At 58.5% G+C, this 27,588-nt stretch overlaps 1 protein-coding gene and 1 long non-coding RNA gene across 11 annotated transcripts; both read right to left on the bottom strand.

Annotated features, from left to right (window-relative positions):
* Positions 1 to 2,197: 2,197 nt before the first annotated feature.
* ICOSLG (inducible T cell costimulator ligand) lies at positions 2,198 to 23,823 on the bottom strand. Of its 10 annotated transcripts, none has more exons than XM_036349033.1 (7): positions 23,671 to 23,823; positions 21,627 to 21,667; positions 20,447 to 20,800; positions 19,223 to 19,522; positions 17,622 to 17,792; positions 17,077 to 17,112; positions 2,198 to 2,745 (listed from the first exon to the last, which is right to left on the bottom strand). In XM_036349033.1, exons 1-7 carry the CDS (start codon positions 23,682 to 23,684, stop codon positions 2,213 to 2,215), a joined length of 1,449 nt encoding a protein of 482 aa, XP_036204926.1. In that variant the 5' UTR covers positions 23,685 to 23,823; the 3' UTR covers positions 2,198 to 2,212. The 10 variants fall into 10 exon arrangements, with proteins under 10 accessions (XP_036204926.1, XP_036204927.1, XP_036204928.1 ...); XM_036349038.1 differs by lacking the exon at positions 2,198 to 2,745 and adding an exon at positions 12,954 to 13,425 and having other exon boundaries at positions 23,671 to 23,820; XM_036349041.1 differs by lacking the exon at positions 2,198 to 2,745 and adding an exon at positions 13,718 to 16,321 and having other exon boundaries at positions 23,671 to 23,820.
* Positions 23,824 to 24,142: 319 nt separating this feature from the next.
* LOC118675958 lies at positions 24,143 to 25,239 on the bottom strand. The gene is made up of 3 exons (XR_004973984.1): positions 24,981 to 25,239; positions 24,710 to 24,885; positions 24,143 to 24,180 (listed from the first exon to the last, which is right to left on the bottom strand). It is a non-coding gene; the product is annotated as an uncharacterized LOC118675958 (long non-coding RNA).
* Between the last annotated feature and the right edge of the window lie 2,349 nt (positions 25,240 to 27,588).

Raw genomic sequence — 27,588 nt, 5'->3', positions numbered from 1 at the left:
CTTCTTACTTTTCTGCAGCTAAATATGCAAATCAATGGAAAATGGAAGTCACTTTTATTGACTGTGACCAATGAGGCTGTAGGTGCTAAATTTTTTTTCTGGGTTGTGAGCATTTTACAATAATGATTATGCATTTGATGAAAACAGCCAACTTATTACCATGTAGACACGTTACTGGTACACGTGAGAGCCAGAGCTTCTAGGGCAGCATCGCCCTGTGAGGTGCTGGCGCCCAGTCTTCTCATGTTGAGCTCACGTTTCCAGCGATGAGCTCTCGGGTGCTGCAACCACCCAGAGCTCAGCACAACTCTGTCCCCTCCTTCATTTCTCCGAGGGGCGGGGAGGGGGGGGGAGGGTGAGGGCTTTGTAGCAGCAAAAATTTAAAATTAAAAAATTGAGTCTATGAATTCTTTCCTAGAAAAGTGCCCAAAGTCATGGGATGCGTGATGTGTGCGGTCCCGCCAGGTGCCGACGCGGTGCGGACCCCTCCCTTGTCCGTGTGGGATCCCTGGTGTACAAAGGCCTGGGCCCGGACCTGGTGTCTTAACCTTCGAAGCCAGCAAGGCTTTGCTGAGCTTGGGAGGTGGCTGCTGTTCCCAGGCCAGTCTGACGCTCACGGGGGCGCCGACTGTGACCTCGCCTGTTCACAAAAGGTCAGGCAAAACATTTTTAAAAGTTTTATTCATTTCTCTGCTCAGTATTTTTGCATTTTATGTGCCTCAAATGTATTTCTTGCCAAAATAACACAGAGCTGCAGATTTTGTGCCCCACGAGGGAAAACATCCTCCCGTCACTTCCCTCTTGCGCACCAGTTGACAAATGGAGCTTTCTGTCCGAGAAACCAGCTGGTTTCATCTGTCAATTTATGGACATGGGCTAACATGAGCTTCAGAGAAGGTTCCAGAACCTGCGGGGTGTGCTGTCCGAGCCCAGCAGCCGCCGAGGCAGGAGTGATGATCGTCCCATGTAACCCCTAAGCACTCAGGAGAAATCTAAACAGAAGCCAAGTCAGTGCGCTTCCTCCCTGGTGTGTGTGGGGTGGGGGGTGGGGGGAGCAGGGGGTGGGCGAGGCCTGGCTGCAAGGAGGCGCCCTGGGAAAGGAGGGAGCCATTCGGCTGGAACTCCTCGGTGAACCGCGCAGCAGTGCGAGAGGGTGAGCGAGTGTGAGCGTGAGTGTGAGCGTGAGTGTACGCGTGCTGAGGGACTCAACTCCGCCTCCAGCTTTGGGAGCTATCACATGAGAATCGAGTGTCATCCAGGCTAACATGCTGTCCGTTCACCACAGAGCCCAGCGCCTGGGCATTTAGCAGCACCCTCAGGACGCTGCGGCCGGGGAGGGGGGCGCCTTCCCTCGGTGGGCAGAGTGTGTGCCACGTGATCTGTGTCCAGGCGGCGTGACGCCGTGGCCCTGCAGGAAGTCAGCACGCCCACGCTTGCGGCGTCAGGAGCACCGGCCCGCAGCGTTCAGCTGGCCCGCTGTCGTCCCCCCAGAGGGGTGTTGGGAGCAGCTGAGGAGGTCGGGCTCTGCGCCGTGGAGTTAGGGTTTGTGCCTTGTTCTCTGTGCTGTGACTCAGGGGCTCCCCCACCCCCACCCGCCACCTGGGTCTGGCTCTCTGGCCACGGTGCCCGGGCGTGGGCCCAAGAGCAGGGACTGGGCCAGGGACCCCCTGAAAGTCGTCTCCAGAAAGGAACATGTGGGAGCTGAAGCTCTGCCCCTGGAAAATGTGAGGTGCTTCTGCCCCTCCCCCCTCCCCCCCCCTCCCCCCTCCCCTGTCCCCCGTGGGAAGGCCACAGCCCAGAGCCCCTCTGTCCTGGCCCCAGGTTCTCCTGGCCCTTGGCACAACTCCGCCACCCACTGCCAATATCTGGGGATGGACGTAACATTCTTTTTTCTTTTTTAATTGAAGAAATGTCACTAAGTAGTAACTGCACTTAGTTTAAACAAAAAGAAAATAAAATTGTAATCTGAAGAGCTCATTGAGAAAAGCTGTCTGTGTCCCCCAGAGATGCCCACTGGTAGCTCTTTCCTGAGGTTTGCTGCTGCTGCCCTTTATATTTCTCATCGTCGATTACTTTCCTGATTAACGGAAGAACTTTGCTGTGGAATCTAGTTGAACGAGGCTGAACGATGGCCCCAGGGGTCTGAGTTCTAACCCCAGAACCTGTGAAAATGTGACCTTACGGGTTAAGGGACTTTGCACATGGGATGAGTTTAAGGGTCCTGAGATGGGAGGTGATCCACAGAGAAAGGGGCAGGAAGGTCAGAGAGAGAAGATGCAGTGACGGGAGCAGAGGCCAGAGAGGGAGGAAATGGTAGCCTGTTGCTCTGAAGACCAAGGGAGAGGCCAGTAGCCAAGGAAGGTGGGCGGCAGGACACGGCTCCCCTCCCCGCCCTCCAGAAGGAGCCCTGGGGACCGACTGAGAACTTCCGACCTCCAGAACCATGGGTAATAAACTTGTGTTGTTGTAAGCCTCTAAACTGTGGTGATTTATTCCAGCCGCTGCAGGAAGAGAATGCACAAACTATTATAAAAATTTCCATAAAATATGCGGGAGCAGCATGGGAACGGGAACACTTGTGAAATAAGATGACAAGAAAAAAGCCGAATGAAAACAAGAACTCATTATCATTTAAGTTGCGTCCCCGTACACAGCTGCCCATCCATCTTAGCAAATGGAGTGTGGCCTCCGTCCAGAACTTGACGCGGATATTTGTCTCACCACCTCCGATAACTTTCATTGCAGCTGCATTAAGAAGGATGTTTCAACATTGTGCTCTTGCTGGCAGCCGCACCATAAACACACCCGTCCGAGCCCAGACAGCTGGCTTCCCCGTGTCCAAGAAACCGGGCTCCAGCCGACGTCCCCTGCGGTGGAGTGGCCACTCCAGCAAGAGACAGACCTTGGGACTTGAGCCAGGAAGGCGTTTGCACGGGGTGGGGGGCGGGGAGAGCCCCTTTCCTTTCCATCTGCCCCCACATCGCTGGGGTTCCTGAAGCCCCAGAAAATGTAGCTACCACAGTGCAGGGTGCTTGGCCACAGGGAGCTGTTGGGGAGCCCTTGACACCTCAAGGAAGCTCCCCAACTTCCAAGGTGCTCCCCAAAGCCACCAGTACCCTTGCAGAGCTGGGAGTGATATCGCAGTCAGCACAACAGCTGAGCTTGTTGGTGGGGGTGAAGCCAAGTCCCACTGCCCCCCTCTCCCCCCGCCGCCCCCAGAATGCGAAATTCCCTAGGAATGCTGGTTATTGTGGCAACTGGGGTGTAACTGTTAGCATCCCTACTGCTTCTTACAAGAAAACAAACCTTCCCACCATGGCCTATGAAGCAGACAGGAAGATTTCATAGCCGTGAGAAAGAGCACGCTCCCAGCCCAGGTCTGGGCAGCTGGTTATTTTGTGTGAAAGGTGGGTTTCTGGCTCCAGAGCACCTACAGGATGGAAGGTGCCCCAGGACCAGGGTGAGTCCAGTGGGCACCCGCTAGGTCATGGCCATCAGAGCAGGTCCCAGCACCCTGAAACCGCTGCCCTCTCCTGTGGTCCCTCCGCTGGTCCTGCTCCACCCCAACCAGCACCCCCACCCAGCCTTGTTCCCTCCCAGACCCTGCTGGCTGTGTCCCCAGGGAGAGGGGACCCAGACATCACTCGCCCCAGGGCCCACCCAGATAGGGAGTGAGGCCAGCAGGTCTGCCCTTGAAATGGGCCCGGGATGGGGGACAAGGAGGAGCCATTTCTCCCCCAGGCTGGAGGAGCGAGGGCTCACCCCTCATCCATCGACAGGTGTCCTTTGCTGAGCTTATGGTGTTGATGGTCATGGCTGTGGTCAGGCACTGGAGACGCAGGGTGGAGAAGACAGGGTCCTATGTGGAGCTCGAGGCCTGAGGCAAATGCCAGCTGTGTGTGTGTGTGTGTGTGTGTGTGTGTGTGTGTCCCACTGTGAGGGGGTAGGGGCCTCTCAGAGCAGAGACCAACTAGAGGGAGGAGGGTGTGCCCTCAGGTACCTGAGGAAGAGTGTTGGGAGAGGGATAGGCAAGTGCAAAGGCCCTGGGGCCTCAGACCTTCTGCAAGTGAAGGCGTGTGAAAGGGGAGGAGGGGAGGGCAGAGATTGGGGTTTCCTGGTGGTGGTTTGGCCTTTGCAGATGGGTGATGCCTGCAGTCTTAGGTGTTGGGGGACAGATGCAGGGAAGGAGGAGAAGGGCGAAGGCTGGGAGAGAAGGAGTAAGCAGAGAGGCCTGGGCTCTCAGTGCAGGTCCTTCCCAAGGTTCCATCCCACCCCCCACTCCACCCCACACACCGAGGCCGCCCAAATCCCAGCCCCCCACTCAGCCCCAGGCCTCAGAAGCCCTGTCATTACACAGCGCACCAGGTCCCCTGTCCCGTGCCTGCAGCTCTCAGGCCAGTGAGGGTAAAAGACCGGCTGTCACCCAGAGTCTGGAGATGATTTCTGAGACCTCAGTGCACGGAAATTCGGAGTAAGAAGCAAGGTTCCAAAGATGACAGGGTGTCTTCCCTGCACTGCCTCCTAGGGTTTCCGGTTCTAGCCTCGATTGCCTGTGAACACTTCTTGCTCTGCACGTTACGGATAACTGACAGCAATGCAGCTGTTTCTCGCTTACAGACAGCGGGTTGAAGAGTGGCCCCCAAGGGGATATGTCCACGCCCCCACCCTCCTCCCCATGGGTGTGACCTCCTTTGGAAATCAGAGTCTTTGCAGATGTCATTCATTTGAGGACCTCGGCATGAAATTGTTCTGGATTGAGGGTGGGGCTGAAGTTCAGTTCCTTGTGCACTTAAAGAGGAAGGCGATGTGAGCACAGGACGGAGGAAAAGCCGTCGAGGTGGAGGCAGAGGTTGGGGGGCGGAGGCTGGCAGCACGGGGCGCTGGGAAGAGGCAGGCAGGCCCCCCAGTGCCTCCGATGGCACCAGCCGGCACTCAGTCTCAGGGCAGGGAGAGCTCCCGTCTCTTATTTTAAGCTGCTCTGTCGGTCCGTGTACTTGGTCCCAGCAGCGCCAGGAAAGGACTAGAACCTGCAGATTCATCCTGACCGTGGGGGCCGTCAGCCCCCGCCCCGGCCCCGGGAAGCCAGCTCCACCGTGTTTGAATCCGAGTCCCTGTTCCTTCACGCGTGTGCGTCTGTGCTTTCTTCTCTGCTCCTGTGAACCGGCCGGGACACCGACTGTCCCCTCACTGGGAACGAGCTGACACATTCATATGCGTGAATTCACTTTACGTCCGTCTGAGTCCTGATTTCTTCCTGGGGAAGGTTATCTTCGCACGTGAAGTTTAGGGATTGCGAATAGAAACTTCTGGGTAGTCAGTCTCTCTGGGCTGATCCAAGTGCTTGTGGCAGATGTGATTCACTCGTGACTTAAGAAAATAATAAGTTCAAATGCTCGTGGGGAAATGGTTTTAACCCCATGAGACGCACCAGCCTGAAACCGGACGGAAGTGGACCCTGCCAGCAGTCTCTCGGGTCTGGCGAGGCCCCGGATGTGGCCGCGAGGAGGAGACACGCACGGGAGCCTCAGGAAGCACCGGGGACCAGTGCATCCGGGGTGCCGGTGGCAGGAGATGGGGGCTTTCCTGATGTGACAGCCCACCAGTGAGGTCACAGGGCAGGGCCTGGGCCCACCCAGGGCCTCCACACCAGGGCGATGCGGGGCCGATGGCCAGTCTGCGTCCCGGCCTGAACCTGGTGGGGTGGTTCTGCTGCTCCCCTGGGACCCCCTAGTGCAGGGAAGTCAGCTGGGGGCCTGGGCCTGGGCCTGCCAGCTGGGCCCTCTCCAGGCAGCTGGAGGCGAGCTCCCTACATTCCTGTCCCAGCACGGCCACCAGCCTCCTCCCCTCCTGCCTCCCACCTGGCTCCTTCCCTCTCCCCACACTCAGCTGCCAGCACCCCAGCCCCGAGCTGCTGAAATCAGTAATGGCCCTGACAACAACAGCAAAGGCAATAATAGTAATTCTACAGGGTGTCAGTGGAGCTGGGCTCAAAATCACTCTGTGGGCCTCAGGGAGACCCCGGGCAGTCACTTGTGCCCTCTGTCCTGTCCCTCCCCACTCACCCCCAGCTGCAGGCCTGGGGGCCATGCCCACTACACAGACAGCCACCTGAGGCCAGGAGCAGAGTCACTGAGTCCGTGGGACACGGAGGCCCAGCAGGTGTACAGGGTCACGGGGGACCAGCCACCACCACCTCGGCCCCCGTCTGGCAGAGGGATCCTGTTTCGCAGGGCCTGCAGGTGGCTGCCTGCCGGCCACTCATGTAGCACCTGTTTGCTATTTCCTGCCCTCAAACTGCACACCTGCTCTTCTTCTAGACGTTCCTGAAGGGGTTTTCCAAAGTGACTTCACCTCCAGGGCTCGGACGGGCCTCTGTGGTGAAGGACAGCACACAGGCGCAGCCGTGCCGCCCGGAGAGCGCTCCCTGCCTCCCTCGGTCGTTTGTTCGTGTGCTGGTTGGTCCGTTCATCCTTTCCTTCATTTGTTCATTCACTGTGTTCGTCCCTGATACTGTCTCAGGGTCAAGAACCACCAGAACCACGACCAGTGGCCTGGCCGGTGACTCAGACCCTCAGGGGCAGGCAGAACGGACACAGTCATTCTCTGGGGACGCAGCTGGGTCTGCACCAGGCTCCTCACCTGGGATGATTTTGATCTGCAAAGTCTGGAGACATTTGGGTTGTCACTGCGCGGCAGGTGCTGCCGGCCCGTAGAGAGTGGAGGCCAGCACACTGCAGGCCCAGGACAGAGTAAGTGGACAGATGTCCATGTGCTGGGGAGAAGCCCTGCTTAGGCCACTCTGGCTGCGGTCGGAGCCTGCGTTAGGCTTGTGGGCGGACGTGTCGCTGCCTGTCTGTGAAGTGACCCCCATCTCCCGCCGTCTGTGACCCACTCTCTCTAGCAGGGCTCCCACGAACCCACCTTTCCTCCCTTTAGCCTGGCACAGTGGGCCCTCCATCCACGTCCACGTCCCCCCGCTCCCGGCCCTGAGAAGCTGCTCTTGGCCCGACCCCATCTTGCTGGCCCCTCTGGTGTCATTCCGACCTCTCTCCTGGGACACACCACGTGTCAGAGTGAACCTCAGAGGGTAAGGGCGGCGACGCCCATGTCACTGGTGCGGGCAGAGCTAGGTCAGTACCTCATCTGCTTCTCACACCCCACCGCTGAAGGCTGGCAGTGCTGAGTGACCCCTGGGCCCAGATTGTCACTCTGACTCCTGTGCAGGTGGCAGGGTAGGGGGGGTCCTGTCATACCATTGCCGCGGAGCCACGGAGAAGGCTTTGTCAGGGAGATGGGGCTTCTGGGGATCCTGAGGCACCTGGGCACTGGGTGGCTGCAGGAGGGAGAGGCAGGGCAGCGAGGGGACACCTTGGTGGGAAGTCGTGGTGGGTGAGATCAGGCTCCTCGGAGGGCCCGGGATGGCCCACGCCCGTGGAGTGGGGTGGAGGGAGCATGGGCACTGGCGGCCACGTGGGGCTCAAAGGCAGGTCTTGTCTTGCAGGAGGCGTGGAACCCTGCAAGTTTGGGGGGCCCATAACACCCCACGTGGCTGGAAGATTCATGAAGCATGAGGCTGGACCAGGGAGGCAGGGATGAGGCCCAACCCAGGACCCTGTGGCAGGAAGAGCCTCGTTGGAGAGCAGCTGAGGATCTGACTGGGCACAGTAACACATGGCGGGGGGGGGGGGGGGGGGGGGGTTAGCGGGGGGGTGGGGTGGGGAGTGGGCACGAGGCGGGGAAGCAGGGAGCATTCGCCATCAGTGAGTGAGCGTCCTTACTGACCCACAATATGTCCTAACTTTTGAAAGAAACCCCCAACCCCAAGACCACCCTACCGTGGGGAATGGGCCGGGGGCCTCCAGTCCTGCTCCCCACTGGGCAAGACCAGTCCTCAACGGTCCCCCTCCGCAGGCCTGCCCATCGACCGTGGGAGAGCGATCTGGTTTCTCCGTCAGCCCGGCTGTCAGCCCGAGTCTACCCTGGGACCCAGCGATGACTGAGCTGGTGTCGAGTCTTCAGTCGGTCACTGCTGTGCAGTGGGAGGCCTGCACGTCCTGTGCCCAGAGTGAATGAGTGAATGAGTGAATGAGTGAATGAGTGAATGAGTGAATGAACGAACGGTGCAGGGGAATAGATGTGGACGCATGTCACCTCCTCAGGAAGCTCACCCCTTTCATCCTCTTCCGGAACCCTGGCCGCTCTGACAGTGTCTCGTTTCCCTGTCTTCTGTGAAGTTCACCAACATCCCTGTGCCTGGGACACAGTTCCTGCCACAGCCCCAGCACTTGGCATTCGGGGAACAATCCTGCCCTCCTGGGGGCGCATGTTGGAAGAAGGAATGAATGACTGAGTGAACGCTGGAGGAATGAATGAGTGTCAGATGAGCGCTGGGTGAGTGTTGGATAGAAGCATGCTGGATGGAGGAATGAATGACTGAGTGAACGCTGGAGGAATGAATGAGTGCTGGGTGAGTGTCAGATGGAGGAATGCTGGATGAAGGAACGAATGAATGAGTGAACGCTGGAGGGATGAATGAGTGTCAGATGAGTGCTGGGTGAGTGTCGGATGGAGGAATGCTCGATGGAGGAACGAATGACTGAACAGGAAGCCACCACGGCGCAGCACCGAGTGCTGTGACAGAACTGATTCGTGAGAAGGGGCATCTCTTGGACCTTGGACCTCACAAAGGCAAGCTGGGGACCTCAGCTGAGAGTGTTAAAAATAGAAGCCGTTAACAAAAATTTTCTAAACGAACTGATGGAAATTCCCTTTGTCAAAGGAACTGCTATAAATCAAACCACAAAAACACTATGTCCAGGAGCCGAGAACTATTTCTTGAGCTAATAATGTGCGGGGGGTAGAGGGAGGGGGTGACGCAGTCGGCTTCCCTGGGGAGAGCGTGTGAGCGGAGAGGCCCCCATCCCACCCAGGGGTCTGCATTCAGGTGCCGTCCTATTGAAATTAGTCATTGAACCGTCATTTAAGAACAGACACTGCCAGTGCCTTCCTGACAAGTTTGCAGGTAAAGGGCTGCCCCATGGAAAGGGTTGTTATTTGGGGGAAAAGGCCTCTGGCCAACTTGGTCTGAGGACTTTTCGGACAGAACGGCCCTTCAGCAGGTAGGATTTGGACAGGAAATGCACAGGTCCAGGTAAATAATTTGGGGAGCATCCTGGGCTAAGAGTTGGGTGTCAGAGACCATGGTGGAATGTTGCTGGTACCTTGGTTCTCCGGGACGGGACTGAGCCGTGCGCCCAGCCCGCCCACCTGCGTGCCAACTCCTGTTGGGTGGATGCCCCTGACTCCCCCCACAGCCTGCGCAAGCTACCGGCCCTTTCACAACTGCCTGCAAAATTCCCAGATTTTTAGACAATTGGCTTTTCATTATAGTTGACATATAATATCTGTTCGTTTCAGTTGTACAACATAGTGATTGGACATTTATATGCCTTACAAAGGGGTCACCCGATGACTGGTGCCCACCTGGCACCACACATAGTGATTACATGTCACTGGCTGTTCCCTGTGCTGACACGTTGCCTCCCGTGACTGCTTATAACTGGCGATTGGTAATTCTCAGTCCCTTCCCATTTCACTCAACCCCTCCGTCTGGCAACCATCGATTGTTCTCTGTATCTCTGAGTTTGCTCCTATTTTCTTTCGTTTCTTTGAGCCCACACATAAGTAAGATCGTACAGTATTTGTCTTTCTCTGACTTATTTCACGTAACACGACACATTTCTCCAAAGAGGACGTAGAGACGCCGCCAACAGGCACACGCAAAGATGCTCAACAGCACTCACCCTCAGGGAGATGCAAATCACAACCACAGTGAGGTGGCACCCCACACCTGTTAGCGTGACTGTCATCAGAAAGTCAACAAATGCTGAGCACGGGAGGGTGTGGAGAAGGGGAGCCCTCCTGTAATTGGCGCAGCTGCCATGGAAAACAGCAGGGAGGCGCCTCAGAAAGTTAAAACCAGAGCTGCCATACCACTCAGGAGCCCCCCTTCTGGGTACATAGCCAAAGAAAAGGAAAACGTATGTGAAAACATAAATGGACCCCCATGTTCATTGCAGCGTTATTTACAATGGCCAAGATATGGCAACAACCTAGGTACCCACTGGTAGACGAACGGACAAAGATGTGGGATCAATACACAATGGAATATTACTCAGCCATAAAAAGTGAAATCTTGCCATTTTCACAACACAGAAAAACCTACAGGGTATTATGCAAAATTCCTAAATATGTAGTCACTGTTTCCCACGGCCTCGGACAGGCAGGGCCAGACCAAAGGTGAAGGGAGTGTGGTGCCCCCCTCCGAGAGCCAGCTGACGGAGGACCAGCTGGCAGGTCCAAGTGCAGGCTCGGCCCCTGGAGGGAGCGTTGCCCTAGGCTTTGCGCCCTGGGTGCCTTGCTTGGCTCAGCCAGGTACGCTCCGGGTCACAAGCCCCTGAGCCCTGTCTTCTCTCAGTAAATCACAGGGACCTCATTCTGTTGCCGTGAAAGGAAGCCCATATATGGGGTCAGGAAATGCTGCCATCCACAGAGGTGGGCTGGTAGGTTCTGCTCAGCTCCAGGCCCCTGGGAAGGGGCAATGGCATGACAATGTTACTGTGGACGCCCAGTGAGCTGCGACTTCTGCTGCGTCATGCAAATGCAGGCCATGCAAATGCAGGCCATGCACGCTGCGGCTGTAGGAAGACACACAGGCTAAATGCAGGGGTTTGTTTTCAAGGCCGGGGGTGTTGGGCCCACAAGTGACAGAGCGTGACAGGCTCAGTGGTGAGCGCCCGCAGATGGAGACCTTCACCGGGCACAGCCTGACCTCTCGCCAGGGAGCTGGGGGAGACCCGTCCCAACTACTAGGGAAGGACGGGGCTGGGAGTGGCCCCGGGACAGAGGCCCTGGTTGGGGTGCAACCCCTAAGCCAGTGATGGTGAACCTATGACACACGTGTCAGAGGTGACACGTGAACTCATTTTTTTGGTTGATTTTTCTTTGTTAAATGGCATTTAAATATATAAAATAAATACCGAAAATATAAGTTTTTGTTTTACTATGGTTGCAAATATCAAAAAATTTCTATCTGTGACACGGCACCAGAGTTAAGTTAGGGTTTTTCAAAATGCTGACACGCCGAGCCCAAAAGGTTCGCATCACTGCCCTAAGCTGTTCTTGTTGGGGTGAGAAGCCCAACCTCCACTTCATGGAGATGGGCCAGAGAGCCTAGAGCAGTGAGTCTGGAGTTTTTCCAGAAAAAATATTGCGGGCTTTTTGGAATTTAATGCAAAGAGTTTTAAAACTAGCTCATGTATTACCTCATCATACTCTTCGGTTCACCATGATTTCCTGTGTAAAACTTAACCTACACGGCTGCTTCGTCCCTCCCTCACTCACCCGTGGCCCTGCTAAACCTCACCTGCTGACATGGGCAGGGCTCAGACGCCCCTGTGGCCTGATGGGGACCGGCCCTGGAGCTTGGCTGCCGTCCTGACCTGCTGGTGGCCCTGGACAGCCCCCCTTGGGCAGGCACACTTCCTCTGCAGGACCACAGCGGGGCCCAGGAGGGACCTGGCGCTGCTGGCCTGCCCTCAGTGGCGTCGCCCATGCCCTGGCCACGCAGAGGTGCATGATGCTTAAAGCCTATTGTGGAGCAACCCCCATGACCCCCCACATCTGTCCTGGGGCTCAAACAGTGGTCCCCAAAACCCAGAACCCTCCCGGAAGCAATCACTCACACAGAACTCACTCCCCCGGGGGCAGGCCCAGGTCTCCCCAGGACGAGGGGGCCACTCTAGGGCCAGGACACCAGCTGGCAGGGGCCTCCGGGAAGCCTGTGCCGGAATGCCCAGGAGCCGATTCACGAATGCTGACTCGGGCCATGACCCTTCTCGATGGAGCGATCCCAGGTCCATCTCCTCCTCGATGCACCGCAGGTCACCCTCTGACTGTGGGTCTCCTTCTGAATATAGTGCCCCTCTATGGGTCCCTCTTGCTGTGTGTGGGGTCTCCCTCTGACTGTGAGGCCCCTTCTGTCTGTGGGTCTCTTGTCTACAGCCAGTAGCCTGCCCAGGCCTGGGCCCTCAAATTCACAATTCTTTCCGTGTCCTTGACCGCTGCCTGTTACTACTAGTTTTTACTTGGTGCTTGTAGCTTGTAGAGGGAAGGCACTCCTGGATGTGTCCCACGGAGACGTAATGTTTATACACAACCCCTCCCAGTTGTGAGATTTCACGGTCCTGGAAGCACAGACTGCAGGCTCTCCCACGGCCCCTGACCCCCAGGCCACCGACCCCACTGGCTCGGGCCCTTCCCCTCCGACACCACATCCCCGCCTGACCCCGCGGGGACACATTAAATATAGATGGTGCCGTGAACTCTCGTCCTTCCCAAATGGGTCTGCTTAGTCTCACAGTAAGTTTTTCTTTTTCACGTTTGGAGGGTGTATTGGAAGATGAATAGAGAACCCAATCAGTTATAAAAACAAAAGTCAGGTTTATGACGCAGACACGGGGACAAATGGAACGTTTCCGGACGTGTGAGATGCTGGACCCCTTTTTGCAAAGAGCCCTGCACGTTCAGCGCTGAGGGCAGCGTGGAAAGTCCCTGGCGGGCTCAGGTGCCAGGTTCCCGGCAGCTGAGCAGAACCGGAGACCCCCACGTCCCTGGCGATGGCAGTGCTGCCCTCCGGCCTGTGCCTCGCCGGGCCTGCCGTCCCCCCACAGGGGCGCCTCCAGCCTTTCCCAGTGGTTGCCACGGCCTGGGGTCCCCTCCACAGACCACACCACTTTCACGGCAGGAATTGCTGTATCTTCGAGGTCTGGACACACCAGACCTCACGTGCCCACTTCATGGCCAGGCCTGTTCGGAGACGCTGGGCCCCTCGGATGCTGCGCATCACACAGGTTCGAGCCTATCCACACCCCTCCCACCTTCTTTTTAGAAAATGGTTTTTACAATTTTAATGTTTTACTTTTCAGTTACAGTTGATGTATAATATTATGTTCATTTCAGGTGTGCAGCCTAGTGATTGGACATTTATGTAGCTTACGAAGTGAGACATGCCCACCTGGCACCACACACAGTTGCCCCAGTATTATTGACTGTGTTCCCTACACTGCCCAGGACTATTCTGTAACCACCCATTTGTACTGCTTAATCCCTTCACCTTTTTTCCCCACCCTCAACCCCCCTCCCACCTGGCAACTGTCAAAATGTCCTCTGTATCTGAGTTGCTTCTGGTCTGCTGGTTCGTTTTGTTTTTCAGAAGCACATGTCAGTGAAATCACATAACACGTGCCCTGTCTGTCTTATTTCACTCAGCGCAATGTCTTTTAGGTCCATCCGTGTGGCTGCAAATGATAAGATTTCATTCTTCCTTAAGGCCGAGTCGTATTCCATTGTGTATATGCGCCACGTCTGTTTAAAAAATATATATTTTTATTGATTTCACAGAGGGAGAGGGAGAGAGAAGCATCAATGATGAGAATCATAGATTGGCTGCCTCCTGCATGCCCCCCACCGGGGACTGAGCCCACAATTGTGCCCCCGACTGGAATCAAACCCAGGGCCCTTCAGTCCGCAGACCGGCCCTCTAGCCACTGAGCCAAACCAGCTAGGACTGCACTCCGCACATCTTTATCCATTCACCTATTGATGGGCTTAGGTCATCTCCATATCTTGGCTCTCGTAAATAATGCTGCAATGAACATATGGTTGTACATGTCTTTTTATTTAGGCTTTGGGCTTTTTGGATAAATACCCAGAAGTGGAATTGCTGGGACTTTGTCTCCTGTTATAGCCTTTGTTTTAAAGTCTGTTTTGTCCAGCATGAGGATGGCTACCAGCTTTTTTGTTTTTACTTTTCTATCTTTTCCCATCCTTGTACTTTTAGTCTGAGTGTGTCTTTTGATCTGAAGTGAGTCTCTGATAGACAGAATATGTAAGGAGATTGTTTTATTATCCGTTCAGCCACAGCCTGTCTTCTGATGGGAGCACTTACTCCATTTGCATTTAATTAAAAACCACTGGATCCTCGACCCCGGGTGGGCCCTGCACAGTGGGGAGCTGCCTGCCCCACCCTCCCCTCACAGAAGTCCCCGCTTGGCACTTCTCCCTGATTGAGCAGGACCAGTATGGATTCGAGGAAAGCATTAGCCATCCCCAAGGAGACTCACCGCTGGGGATCTGGGATATTGGAGACCAAGGGGAGGCCGCCCTGGTCAGGATGCGGCAGAGGGCCCGGTGTCGACTGGGACTCGGGGGGAGGCTGACAGCCCTGACCTGGACCCTCCAGGCCTAACCCTGCTAACCATACGCCTCCTCCGAGCCCCAGTGTGGACGGGAAAGTGGCCCCGGAGGGCAGGGACTCACCCTTGCACCGGCCTTCAGGGGGGACACTGCTCTGCGATGGGCCGTCTGTGTGTTTTTGGACTTGAAACAGCGCCCCTGCCTTCCACACCTGAGGCCAGTAGCAATCCCCCCGCGAGACAACTAAAATGTCTCCAGACCTTGCCCAGCGTCCCCTGGGGGGGGGGGGGGCAGGAACCCCCAGAGCGAGAGCCGATGAGCTGTGAGGAGGAGCTGAGCTGACTAAGCCCCGGCACAGCTTCTCTTCTTTCTCTCCAACTGGGTTTGTGGGAACAGGTGTCGAGCACGGGACTCAGTGGGTCTACAGCACAGGCAGCAAATGGCAGTGGGGGTGGGGGGTACAGTGCAAGCCTGGAGGACTCGGAAGTGCGCTGGGTCCCAAGGCCAGTCGCCTTCCCTGGGCCGGGGCGGGGCAGGGGGCTGCCGGGCTGTGGCTGAGGGTTATCGGGACCAGCGGCGAGATGAGGAATCGGCAGGGAGCCCAGGCCCAGGTCCGCACGTGCTGGGAGAAGCCTGAGGGAGGCCCCCCTGCCACCGCCTCCGAGAAGGACACCAGCTTCTCTTCGCAGCTGCCCCATCCGCGGGGGACACCGGCCCCAGCACCTCCCGGGCCCCCAGGGCCTGGGACGGAGGGTGGGCGTCACACCCAGTGCTTTGCTCCAGATGCCAGTTAGTGGCCCTTCTGTCACTGTTTCAGGGATGACACGTGTCTTCTAATGCTTCCATGTGAAAAGTCTGGTGGGCCCTTGTCGCCCTCACGTAAAAGCCACACGAGGGCTTTTTGCCACAAGGACACACCAAGGACTTCTTGTGACAAGCGTGGGACGCGGCTTCACCCCGGAGCCCGGTCCTCACTGCTGCCCCAAGTCTGAGTCTGGGGCGCGTTCATGCTGAAGGCCATGGCGGACCTCAGGCCCCATCTTCGGGGGGGTGCACACCTGGGTCACCTGGCAGCCTCCTTCGCAGAACGTCCTGGAGACATCAAACTGCAAGATTCATTCCAGGCCACAGCAGACGTGGGCACTGCCCGGGGAGGCCAGGACGCTGCCCACTCGCATCCCCGGGGGGCCGTGGGCTTCGAGGAACCGGTGTTTGAGTCGGGGTCTCCATCACCCCCTGCAGGTCCTCAGGGGCGGCCGGGCGAGAGGCCGTGGCAGCAGTGCAGGGAGCTGCCCAGACCACACTCGGAGGAAATCCCTGTTCTGAAGGCTGCCGAGCGGAGAGCCTCTCCATGCCGCCGCCCCCTCAAGGACTGGCGGCCACACGCCGTGTCCGCGGGCCGTGCCGTCCTCAGTCCCTCCAGGGCACGGCCTCCTGCCGCGGGGCCCGGCACGTGGGCGCCTGCAGCAACCTTCTTCGCGTGGACTCGGCTGTGCTTTTGCAGGAGGGAAGCAAGCTTTTCACCCAAACGCCCGAGGCTGCGGCTCCCCGGGGAGGGTCCCAGAGGAAAGCGAACGCCGGGGTCTCCGTGTTGACCGTTCCCTGCAGGCGGGACGCGCACACGTGCACAGGCAACCACGGGGCCCGCAAACACCCTCCGCACCTCACCCTGCAGGCCCCCGGGGGGGAGCGGGCGCCGTCCCTCCTCCGTCCACACGGGGCCTGTCCTCCTGTCGCTCAGACCCCTCGCCCCACAGCGTGCGTCGGGAGCCGGAGAAGGGCTGGAGGCGGGAAGGAGCGTCTCGGGGTCCCTTTCTGCTGTGTTTGGCAGTGAAGCTGGGGCGCCCGCTCCCCTGGGGTTAAGTGCGGTCTTTCCAGGGGAAGGGACCCCAGGCCAGAGAGGCTTCCTGTCCATGAAGCTCCTTGCTAAGGGCGCAGGCTGAGCTGCCCTTGGCCACCGGCCTGCCGGAGGCAGTTCCCCAGCAGCCTTCTGCGGTCCCTCCGGGTGGCGTCTCTCGGGAGCCTGGTCCGTCCTGGGTGGTGAGTTCTTGTCAAACGTGAAGGACTTGGAGGGAAGAGAAGGGAGAGGGATGTGACTACTCGCCGGCAGCGGCTGCTCCGCGGGCCTCGGGTCAGGCCCCCCGCGCTGTCTGAGGGGTGTGTCATCCCCACTGGCTTGCGGGCGGAGCGCCCCTCCTGCAGCCGCAGTGGGCCACGGGCCCAGGCTCCCCAGGCTCCCCGGGTAGAGGGAGGGGCTCAGGCAGCGCAGTGGTCTGCCTACGGTGTCGAGTGAGGGCTGGTCTGACTGCAAAGCCACGCGCAGCCCGCGGCAGCTGCTGGGAATTGGAGACTGTGGGTGAAGACTGTTCCCGACTTGGGGTGGGAGTCACACCGACCTTTGCTCCCAGGACTGTGGGGTGCTCGGTTCCCCGGGAAACACCAGGTACTGTTCTATTAGGAAGAATTCCGTGTCCGAACCCACTTAAGCCCCCTGCAGGGGTGGGGTGGGAGGGTAGGGCAGTGAGGAAGGAGAATGGAGGCTGGTGGAGGTGCGGGGCCCTCATCCTGCTCGCTCTCCCTGCCCTGTGTGTGCACGTGAAATGTTGCAGTGTCAGCAAGTGGCCCCGCGGGCAGGACTTGGCGGCAGGGCCGGGGGAAAGTGCCTGCACTGGGGTTCCGTGTCTGAACACAGAGGCCCCGTGCCTGCCCCAGTCACCAAGTAACGCTCGTGCCGAGTGGCGAACGTGGAGGGAGCGGCTGCCAGGCCGCCCAGGCCCACGGAACCTGCCCGCTTCCTCCCCGAGCCTCTGGCAAACTCACCTGCGAACCCCTGCTCTGGCCTCGCAGCCTGGGCACCTGTTGGAACAAACCAGGAATGCTCAGGGCAGGCCCTGGAGGGGGGTGGGGGCGGTCTAAAGACCCCCCATGGCTCAAGTGCTTAGGCCGAGAACAGACTCCCAGGGGGCACCCCGCCCTCAGGGCAGACGCTCTGCTCTGTAGGAGGGAAGCGTGGGAAGCACACTGAGATGCTTTGTGCCCGGCTCAGGGCGCCCTCTGCGGCCTGGCCGATGGGCAGCTCGGCTCCCGCAGAAATGAACTCCATCCTGACCTCTAGATTCGGAGCCCATCCTCTCCCCCACCCCTGGGAGACGGCGTCAGGAACGTGGGGCCCAGACTCGGGCTTCAAATCCACGCGCGGGAGCTTTGGCGGAGCTGTGCTCGCTCGGGATGCTAACGCCACTAAAGCTGCACTTGAGACAAAACCACCTCCTCTCAGAGTTTATAAACATCTTGAGAAAGGCAAAAGCACCGATTCCCACCAAATAAACAAACGCCAGCAGCTACACGTGCGCCCCTCCTGGTACCTGTGTAGTAGCCCCGGCGGCCAGGACACCGGCTCCTGCACCACCAGCCTGCAGCCACCCCAACGACCACCATCAGCAGCAGCGCGATGGCGGCCACCACGGTCCTGGACCTCCCCGCCTCAGCGTCGCCTGGGATGTCTGTGTTGCCGACTGTGGTTCCCGGGGTTGGTTCTGCAAGAAAGAGGGAAACAGCCCCGACTTTCAGAGGAAGAAGGCACGCGGGGAGCACTCCTTCCGAAGCGCTTCCCTAGCATCACGCGGTGCCTTTAGACACGAAGCTGGTGGCCGAAGGGCTTCCCCTCCCAGGTGCCACTCCTCCCCACCTGCCCCGGGATGTGCAACCCCAGCCCTGGGTGGTGGCAGGAAGCACAGGTTCTTCCTGGCTTTTCACATTTAACGTAATTTACTCTTTGTCCGGCTTTATTGCTGACTTAAAAAAAAAAATCCAAGTGGCTCTTTTCCTCCCTCACTGCTTGAAGATCAACCTTCACCATGAACGGCACGGTAAGTATCCGAACCAGGAAGTTCACGGCCAACAGGCTACTTCAGTGGAAGCAAATGGCCACTGATGTCCTTCACCCTGGGAAGGCAACAGTCCCCAAGACCGAAACCCGGGGAAAACTAGCCACCGTGTGTAAGACCACACCTGACGCCATCTTTGTGTTTGGATTCGGAACCCCCTTTGGTGGTGGCAAGGCCACTGGCTTTGGCGTGATCTGATTCCTGGGATTACGCAAAGAAAAACGAACCCAAACAGACTTGCAAGACATGGCCTGTATGAGGAGAAGAAGACCTCAAGGAAACAGAAAGGAACGCAAGAACAGAAGGAAGACAGTCGGGGGACATGCTTCACCCACACTGTAGGTCAGGGCCAGCTTCAAGGCCTGAGACCCCTGCAAGCTCCCAGGACCGAACCAGAGGGCCTGTGCTTGGGGCAGTGCTCTTCGGTCACCATCGCGGGTTCTTGTAAGTCCCGAACGAGGAGCCCTGTGCTTCCCCCGTGCACCGAGCCCCACAGGTCCCGCAGCAGGCACGGCCCACAGGCGCACCTCGCCTTCCACCTCTCATCTCAACGCGGTGACAGGGACACAGATGGAGAGAGACCGTGGCCTCTACAAAGGAGTCACCTGTCTGTGCCCCTTCCACGGGGAGGCCTCAGGCCAGCAGCCAGGCACAGCTGGACCCCTAGCACGGGGGTGGGGGGGATGGGGGGGGAGGGTAGTCTTCTCAGGGGGCACACACCCAAAAGCAAAAAGCTGGGTGGGGGCAGTGCAGGTGGGTGGGCCTCAATCCTGACACTGTTGCTGCCTCTCCCTGGTGCTTCTGATCTGTAACACAGCCTTTCAGAGCCTCAGTCCCTCCTCTGTGAAATGGGTCACCAAACTGGCCCCATGAGTGAAGATGAAGTCAAGCCGTGTGCATTGAGCACCCAGCCCCGTGCCCATCTCCACCTGACTCTCCCCCCTCTCCCTTCCAACCCCTTTCTGATGCCGCTGCCGGGTCACCTCAAAGGGGCTTTGTCTTCTGCCTGAGAGGATCTCCCAGCACCCCGGGCTCAGAACCGTGATTGGGGCAGGCATGCAGATCCTGGGGGGCCTTACCGCTCCCTTTCTGGCTGCTGACAGTCAGGTTCTGGTGCAGCAGCACATTCTCAATGCAGCAGCCGACGTTCACGTGGGGGGTGCGCCGGATCCTCAGGACGCTGACCACGTCGTACAAGCCCTGTGCGTTCAGAGAGACGGTGCTGTTCTGCAGGGCCTCGTCCAGCAGGCTGTTGTCCGTCTTGTTGATCCAGTACACGTTTGGCCGGGGGTAGCCATCCTTGGACGTGCACGTGAAGGTGAGCTCCTCGTCCTGGGGGGCGGCCGTGGGGGCGCTGACCACGGGCATGCTGTAGTTTGCTGCAGGGGGAGAAACGGAGGTGAGGGGTGCCAGGTTCTGAAGGTCGGAAATGGAGGGGTACCCAGTGTCGGGGCCCAGGGCCAGGTTAGAGGGGAGGCGGCCCGCCGTGCCCCTGGCCCTGGTAGAGAGACAGGACCAGGGCTCTGGCCTGGGCAGCGGACACTGGCCCTGTTCTGCCCAAGGGTCACCCCCTCCCACTCCAACAGGGGAGTTACTGAGCCTGCGGGCAGGGGCTGTCATCTACTCCCCATTCCAAAGAGGCCGGCCACTTGCATCTAGTGACACGGAGAGCTTGCCGTCAGCTGAAAGGAACCGCCCATCTCTGAACCAGCAGTGCCCTGAGCATCTTGATTGGCTTTCATTTTCTCCCTAAATTCTGATCTCAAAACTCCTTCCTAATTTTATTTCAAAAATCTAATTTGAGCCCTGCCCGGTTTGGCTCAGTGGGTAGAGCATCAGCCTGAAGGGTCCCAGGTTCGATTCTGGTTTCGATTCCAGACAAGGGCACATGCCTGGGTTTCGGGCTTGGTTCCCAGTATGGGGGTGGGGAAGGGAGCCGATCAATGATTCTCTCTCATCATTGATGTTTCTATCTCTCTCTCCCTCTCTCAAATCAATATATATATATATATATATATTTTTAAAATGTCTAGTTTGAGTTGAGTTGGCTCATTCAAGGCAAAGACGGCAAGATTAGGAGTATTTCTGTGAGACCAGGGAGCCTCCGGTTATGAAAAACTTTCTTACGGGTTGATGCTTCAACCAACTCAGCTTCACGCACAGTGAAGCAGAAGGCTGCTCTTTGAGACTGGGATTTCCTTCATAGAAACAATCAGGTGAACGAGCCAGAAAATGGGCCTCCTTAATGCTTACTCCAGGCCAGGGGCTGGGATGAAGTCAGCTGTCAGCGTCAGCGCCCTTACCTGCCACGTGCAACGTGACCGTAACATTCAAAATTCGCTCTGTCATCTTCCTAAACACCAGGCAGTCATACTTCTGCTCGTCTTGCGGGGTGATGTTGTACAGACGCAGAGAGAAGTTGCCCTGCTTCATGCTGTCCAGTGACATCTGGGCCCGGTCCTTGTACCGGTTGTTGTCATGGCCGGTGGAGCTGTTCCCGGCCAGGGAGTAAGTCACAGGTTCTGGCTTGCCGCTAGCATCAGTGATTTGCCAATAAACATAAAGTTCATTTAAATCTAAACTCGTTTCTTTGGTGTAAATGCAGCTGAGCTCAACGTCGCTGCCCACCATCGCTCTGACTTCTTTTCCTTGACTATCTGCAGTGATTCAAAAAATGCATTTATTTTATGAGGTTGACTCTTACCTCGCCTGCGAAGTTTCTCTGGGGGGAGGGGCGGAAGTTTGGGGGAACTCTCTCACACACCAATTCTGACTCATTTCAGTAGAAAAGGAATGTATTCCTGAGATACACATAGGAATGCAATGTTTTAAAAATTCAGAATTTGCGGAAAGCTCCTGCGATGTATTGCCTAATGTTGACTTCCTGTCACTATGGAAGAGGCCAGTGATGGGAGAAGCAGGGGTGGCCCCTGGGACCAGGCTGCGCTCTGACTGCTGCTTCTTGGGAGCTTATATTTAATTCAACTGAAAGGGTCTTGTAAAAATGTAGACATTTAAAAGAAAACATCAGTTTCTTAACAACAGACTTATAAAGCTGCTCGCACTGCGCCAAGGCAGGCCCACGTGACGTGTCCAGACTGGCTTTCCCATCCGTGCCAACACTTGGAGGGCTGAGAAGTGGCCGCGCTCTGCCCTGCCTCGCCCCGAGCTGGGTACATCCCTGTTCCTTGCTCCCAGCTCCTCGGGAGGGCAGAGGACTGGAACACGCGGGAGGCGGTGCATTCCGCCTACACCCAACTAACGCAGATAAAACAAGAGCTACAGGGTCGAGACAAGCAACCCCTCTGTGGCTTTCAATCCCACCCGTGACCCAGGCTTGGGGCCCAGCGACCTCACAGGAGTCCCTGGAAAAACAAGAAGGGCTGTGGCAAGGCCCCCGCTGACTCCTGCACCCCGTGGCCCCACTCCCCACACCGAAGGGCTGGGAACTGGCCTCCGGACGATGAGGGCTGTCGGACTTACCGGCTTGCAGGCCGCTGAGCAGCAGGAGGAGCAGGCCAGCACTGGGAAGGAACCAGAAAGCCAGGTGAGGCCCCTTCTTCCAGAAGGTGAAGACGCCTGCCCACTGCAGGAGTGGGTCACACACCCACTGACAGCCAGCCCATCAGCCAGGCCCCTGCGGCAGGAGGCGCCCCCTCCCTGCCCAGCGCAGCAAGTCCCGAAGGGCCAGCATCCCCCACAACCAGCCAGCCCCCATGTTAACACCCCAACACGATGATGAAAGTGCGATAAAGGTAGTGAAAGACACTCCCAAGGCCACAGCTAGGACACCCTGGTGACCTAGCCATACAGGGACAGGGTCCAAGAAATTGTATGAAATCAGAAAAAAAGCACTTCCACAGTATTCATGGCAAGAGCTGCATTTAGTTTGGGGGAGAAAGAGAAGAGCTAAGATGCCCAGTGGCAGTCGGGGAGCTGCAGGACAACCCTCTGAGGAAGGAACTCATTCTGAAACCAAACGGGAGTCTCCTCCCAGCCGGTGGGCAGCTGGGCTGCGGGGGTGAAAGCTCCCCGACTCCCAGGCTCCTGGTGCCCTCAACCCAGCCACCCCCTCCTACCACCTCCCAGGATGCTGTGAGCCCTGAGCTCTGGGCAGAGACCCCTGCCCCACCCCTGACAGCTGTCGTCTGACTCTATAGAGGCATGTCCCTTGCCACCAGGGGCTCCCCATGCCCCACGGAGGCCACAGCCTGCGGGTGGGGCTGTCCTCTCTCACTGTCCCTATTGGGGCCGCCATTCCTGTTTGTGGGGTCAGCTGTGATGACCACCTCCAGTCTTGACCCCTCCAACCGTCTTCCTGAGCCAGAGCAGCCTTCTAAAATACAGAGCTATGAGGACGCCTCTGTGGCCCCCATTTCTCTGCCATGGAGCCCACCTACGGGTGCTCACGAGGCCGCCCTGTCTGTGCTCAGGGTCCAAGGCACACGCGTGCACCTGTCAGGGCCTCTGGGCTCCTGTGAGCCTTGTTCTGGGTGCTGCCTGCATGCGAGTCTCTCTGTACCTCCCCCTGGTCCTCGGATCCCTGCTGTCAAACACTACCCGCCCCCCCACGGCCCACCACCCTTGCCTGCACCCCGTCACCGCCCTGCCTCCCGCTCCAGCCCACCCTCCTTGAGTCAGACAGACAGGGGCACGGTTCCCAGGTGAGGGTGGCTGGTGGCTGTGACAGTCTAGGACGATTTTTTTCTCTTCTGAGCAAACAGAACACTGTAAAGCTACCCACATGTCTGACTGGGGAGGCTGGGCTGCGGGACCCGGGTGTGGGCAGGCTTGTGGGCTGTGTGGCTGGGAACCTGGGGACCAGGTGCCTCACCCGTTTATCAAGGGAGTCAAAGGCTGTTAGCCGTACTACCCTGAAGGTGGTGTTGTGGCAAAAAGCTAGGAACAAAGCTGCCCCCCCAACCCCCCACCCCACCCAGGCCCACCTTCCCAGTTTGGCTCTGCTGATAGGGGAGGGGGAATCCCCATGGGTTCTGGGAGTCAGGGCGGCACCGCTGGCCTAGAGGTATCATATCCTTCATTCTTCCACCCGGCAGTTCTCTGGGGCCAGGAGGGAGGGGCAAGGAGTGAGGCAGGGGTGGGGGGAGCGAGCGCTTTCCCTTCCCTTCCCAGGGACCCGCCTCCTAGCACACCCACGCACTGCCCTCCGCCCCACGCACTGCCCTCCGCCCCACACACTGCCGTCGGTCCCCATGCCACCCCTGGGCGGATGCCACCGACTAGCAGGTAACCGCACCCGCCCGCCCTGCCCGATGCCCGGTGCCGGCCCTTCCCGATGCCCGGTGCCGGCCCTGCCCGATGCCCGGTGCCGGCCCTGCCCGATGCCGCCGGGCTCCTGGCTGCCTATCCTCCGCGCGGACCCGCCGCTCCGCCGCCAGATGAGTGCGTCCCCGGACGCGATCCCCGGCGGGGCGCCCTGGGTCGGTCCCTCCTGGGCACCCAGCTCCCTACGGTGACGCCTCCGCTTCTTTCCCGGCTCCCGCAGGGCCCGGCCAATGGCTCTCACCTTCTTAGCCTCATGGTGGAAGCGAAGACCTCGGAGCGCGGGAGACCTCGGAGCGCAGGGACCTCGCGCCGCCTCCGCCTCCGCCGAGCCGGGCTCCGACTGCGTGCTGCGCGCCCGCCTGGACACCGTTTCTGGCGCGGAAGGCGAACGGGGCTCGGCCCCGCCCCCGCCCCGCCCACGGCCCCGCCCACGGCCCCAGCCTGAGGCGGAGCGCCTCGGAACGGAAGCTCGGCCACCCGTCTTCAGGCGCTCAAGTGGGCCCCGTGGGCGCCGGGCCACGGGCGTGGGTGCTGCAGGTGCCCGGGAAGTTGCGGGGAGTGGGCACCAGGGAGAGGGCGGCCGTGCGCGCTGTGGAAGGGCCGCCCGAGTGGAAGGGCCTTGGAAGGCTAAGTGCTGCCCCCCGAAGTCGCGCAGACCGCCCCTGCGGCCCCAGGTTCCGGCCCTAGGCCCCCCTCTCCCCCCGCCCTCCCCCCCCCGTACCTGCAGCTCTCAGGTGAAGTGAGCTCACACCTGGAATGAATGGATGGATGGATGGAAGGAGGGGAGGCCCTGGGTGTACCCCTCCTGCCCCCCAGCTTTGCTCTCCGGTCCTGCAACACGTTTGCACATCGAAGGCTCTGAAAGGCCCGCCGCGTGGACACCACTTGGTCTTGGCTCCTCCACGTTGGTGAGACCTGGCCCTCTTGTTTTTTGCTCGGTTCCCCGCCCAGCCCTCTGGGCCCCCTGGGCCAGTGCTCCCCACTCCCGCCCTCACGGGCCAGGTGTGTGCCGCTGAGGTGAGGGAGGTGAGGGAGGTGGGGCCACGAGGGAACAGGGTGCCCTCCCTGCAGAGGCCCCGGGAAGGGCCTGGGATCCAAGGCCCCCAGCTCAGGTCTGGGGCCCAGGTCCCCGTGGAGCAGGCAGGAGGGGTGTGTCTGGGCGCCCAGGCTGATTCAGAGGTAGAGGCCCGCCTCTGGGGGGCGGGAGAGGCCAGGTGAAGGGGAGGGCGGAGCCAAGGGGCCTCCCTGGCCCCAGCCACCTTCTGCACGTTGTCACTCACCCCACAGATTCAGTGCACAGCTGCTGGGAGACGGGACGCAGGCTGCAGATGACAAGCCTGGACGAGAGGGCTGGCTGCCAGGAGGGAGTGGACTTGCGGTTCTCAAACCTGGGCTCCACCCGGCCGGGCGAGTGGAGAGTAGGGACGGGGGACAGGAAGGGCAGATATCATCTGAACTGGGGGGAGGGGGAGAAGGAAATATAAGATTTGGCTAGGAGCGCAGGGCGTGGACATACATCAAATGGCGCGCGGGTGTGAGTACCGGACTCACCCCATTCCTGGAGCCAGAAAACCAATCTGCCCAGGGCCGCAGCTGGAGCAAATGCAGGCAGGGGCGAGGGACGGGGACAGCTCGTCAGTCCCAGTGGAGCCGCAGGGGACCTGATTTCTGTGGCCTCGGTTCTTCTCCCCATGGGTGGCAGCAGCTGGCAAAGGAAGACAGAGTTTGGGGAGGGCCGGCCTCAGGTTCTCCCGCAGACTGGGCAGGAGGACGGGGCTGGGTGCGCCTCCCCTCCCCCACCTGGCCGCGATCAGCCCCGCCCTCTAATCCGGAAGCTTTCCGATTGGTTAGGCTTCACTGACAGGCTGTCATTTTACTTCCCCGCTTCCAGACGAATCCCTGCTTTGACCTCAGGGATGCTGAATGGGAAGGGGTGGATCCCATGTACAATCTCGGGGGCTGTTGAGGAGGAGCGGGTCTTGGGGGAGGGAGAACCCCCCTGTGGAGCTTAGAAGGGAAAGTGCCCTCAGTGCAGCCTGGGCACTGCCCCAAAGCAGGTGGGAGGCAGGGGAGAGGCCTTTAAGGGGACCACAGGTAGAGCTGGCAGGAGCTGAGGCTGGTGCGGGAGGAGCCAAGCTCTGCTTCCCGGGCAGCCCCAGACCCAGAAGGCCAGGCGCACCGGAGTGGGGAACTCTGGATGGAGGAAAAGACTGCGCTGAGCAGGCAGTGAAGTGGCAGGGAGTGCAGCTGCCATGGAGGGAGGGGCACCCCAGGAGTGGGACCAAGGCCAGCCCCAGAATCCCCCACTGGAGAAGTGCATGCTGGCTTCCTCTCCCAACTCTGCCATTCAGGGGCTGTGTGACCTCAGAAAGTTAACCTTCTGTGCCTGCATTGTCCCCTTGTGAAGTGGGGAGAGTGATAAGATGTCCCTCATAAAGCAGCTGAGCTAATGCATGGATTACAGAGTTTTTTGTTGTTGTTTTTTAAAATATATTTTATTGATTTTTTACGGAGAGGAAAGGAGAGGGATAGAGAGTTAGAAACATCGATCAGCCACCTCCTGCACACACCCCCACTGGGGATGTGCCTGCAACCAAGGTACATGCCCTTGAGCAGAATCGAACCCGGAACCCTCCAGTCCACAGGCCGACGCTCTATCCACTGAGCCAAACTGGCCAGGGCAAGGATTACAGAGCTTTGAGACAAATGGGAAAAGACCACAGTGGGGGGCAGTGGGGAGAGAACCCGGCCTGGAGGAATAGCTGGGCAGACCTGGGGACCAAGTAGGAGTTGTGCTCATGCCGGGGACTTGAAGCTCTGGGTGTAGATGTGGAAGCCAGAGGGGCCACTTTCAGCCAAACTCAGAGTGTCCCAGAAAGGGGCTCTGTGGATGGGGTTTAAATAGCTAGAGGGGGATCTCCAGGTATCTGTGAGCGAACTGAATGCATAAAGCTGTCCCGAGGGGCTCTGGCATTCCTGGGAGCACTCTGATGGGAAGTGGACAGTAATTAGGATGAACCCTGTGGCGTCAGTTCCTGGAGTGGAAGCATCCTGGAGCCAGCCGTCCACGGCATAGCCACCGCTTGACCCCCAGGGAGGTCTTATCTGTGCCTGGATGACCGGTCCCCTGGCCCCCTCTGCGTTTCTGGGGCTGCCATGCACTGCCCTTGGTTTCATTGCAGATCTTGCTAAATTAGCCCCTGGACATAGGACCTGCCTCAGAGCCCAGGACTGTCCTGTCCACTGTCGAGGTTCACATTGACCAATGTTTCTCAGGGCTCTCCAGAGAAACAAAACCAACAGGACTATATATATATATATAAATTCTCTCTCTTCTCTTCCTACTCCTCCCCTGGCTTCCCTGAATTTCCTCTCCTCCTTCTCAGAGGCCAGACGCCCTCTTGGTCTCAGGCAGAGCTGTCTGCACCGTATCTTGAGTGCGTGGCCAGAGAGACAGTTTCCCGGCTCCTTCTCCGATGCCTTCAGCTTATCAAAACATTTCCCAAACAAGGACTGCTTCCTGCCTGAGAATTCTACCACCTGCCGTGAAGATCAAAACATTTCCCCTCATGTTAGCATCATGCCTGGGCTAGAGAAGTGTTCCGAGATCCTCCAGGAAACCCTCAGGAGGAATGTTTTTGTGACAAACCGGGAAGATATCGAGAGCAAGAACAGACGTTTAGACTCACAGAGCTCATTACAGCAGGAAAACTTCCAATAAATCCTATTGTTTTTAGGAAATAATCTAGTTCAAGAGCTTCTAAATCAGAGGAAGGAAAAGGAGGGACAGGAAGAGGGAAAAAAGGAGGCTTCACCCCCAGGGGCCTTAGGGGAGCATTTGGGTCTTCCCCTTAGTATCATTATGAGAGAGAGAGAGAGAGAGAGAGAGAGAGAGAGAGAGAGAGAGAGATTATTTCAAGGACACTGGAGCCCACAGGTGGTGCAGAACACCGAGGTCAGCCCTGGTTCCTTCAGTGGCTTGCATGAGGCCCATTGTCTCGGTCCCATCAGGCTGCTAGAACAGAGCACCACATACAGGGCGCTGGAGGCTGGAAGTGGGGGGTCGGGGAGCCAGCACAGTCAGGTAGGAGCCCTTCTCGTGGGTCCTCACATGGTGGAAGGTTCGCTGGTGCCTCTTTGATTCGGGCACTGATCTCAG

Source organism: Myotis myotis, unplaced genomic scaffold, assembly GCF_014108235.1.
Source record: "Myotis myotis isolate mMyoMyo1 unplaced genomic scaffold, mMyoMyo1.p scaffold_m19_p_2, whole genome shotgun sequence".
Classification (NCBI taxonomy): Eukaryota; Metazoa; Chordata; class Mammalia; order Chiroptera; family Vespertilionidae; genus Myotis; species Myotis myotis.
Note: the sequence above shows the minus strand (reverse complement) of the source record. Positions and strands in the feature narration are given on the sequence as shown.

What these genes read in the sequence shown, in the direction of transcription:
- ICOSLG (XM_036349033.1), bottom strand. An exon ending in GCTCAGCGGCCTGCAAGCCG is followed by an intron (nt 20,801 to 21,626) that starts GTAAGTCCGACA and finishes GAATCACTGCAG; the next exon opens with ATAGTCAAGGAAAAGAAGTC. An exon ending in CCGCCGGGGCTACTACACAG is followed by an intron (nt 17,113 to 17,621) that starts GTACCAGGAGGG and finishes TTGTTCCAACAG; the next exon opens with GTGCCCAGGCTGCGAGGCCA.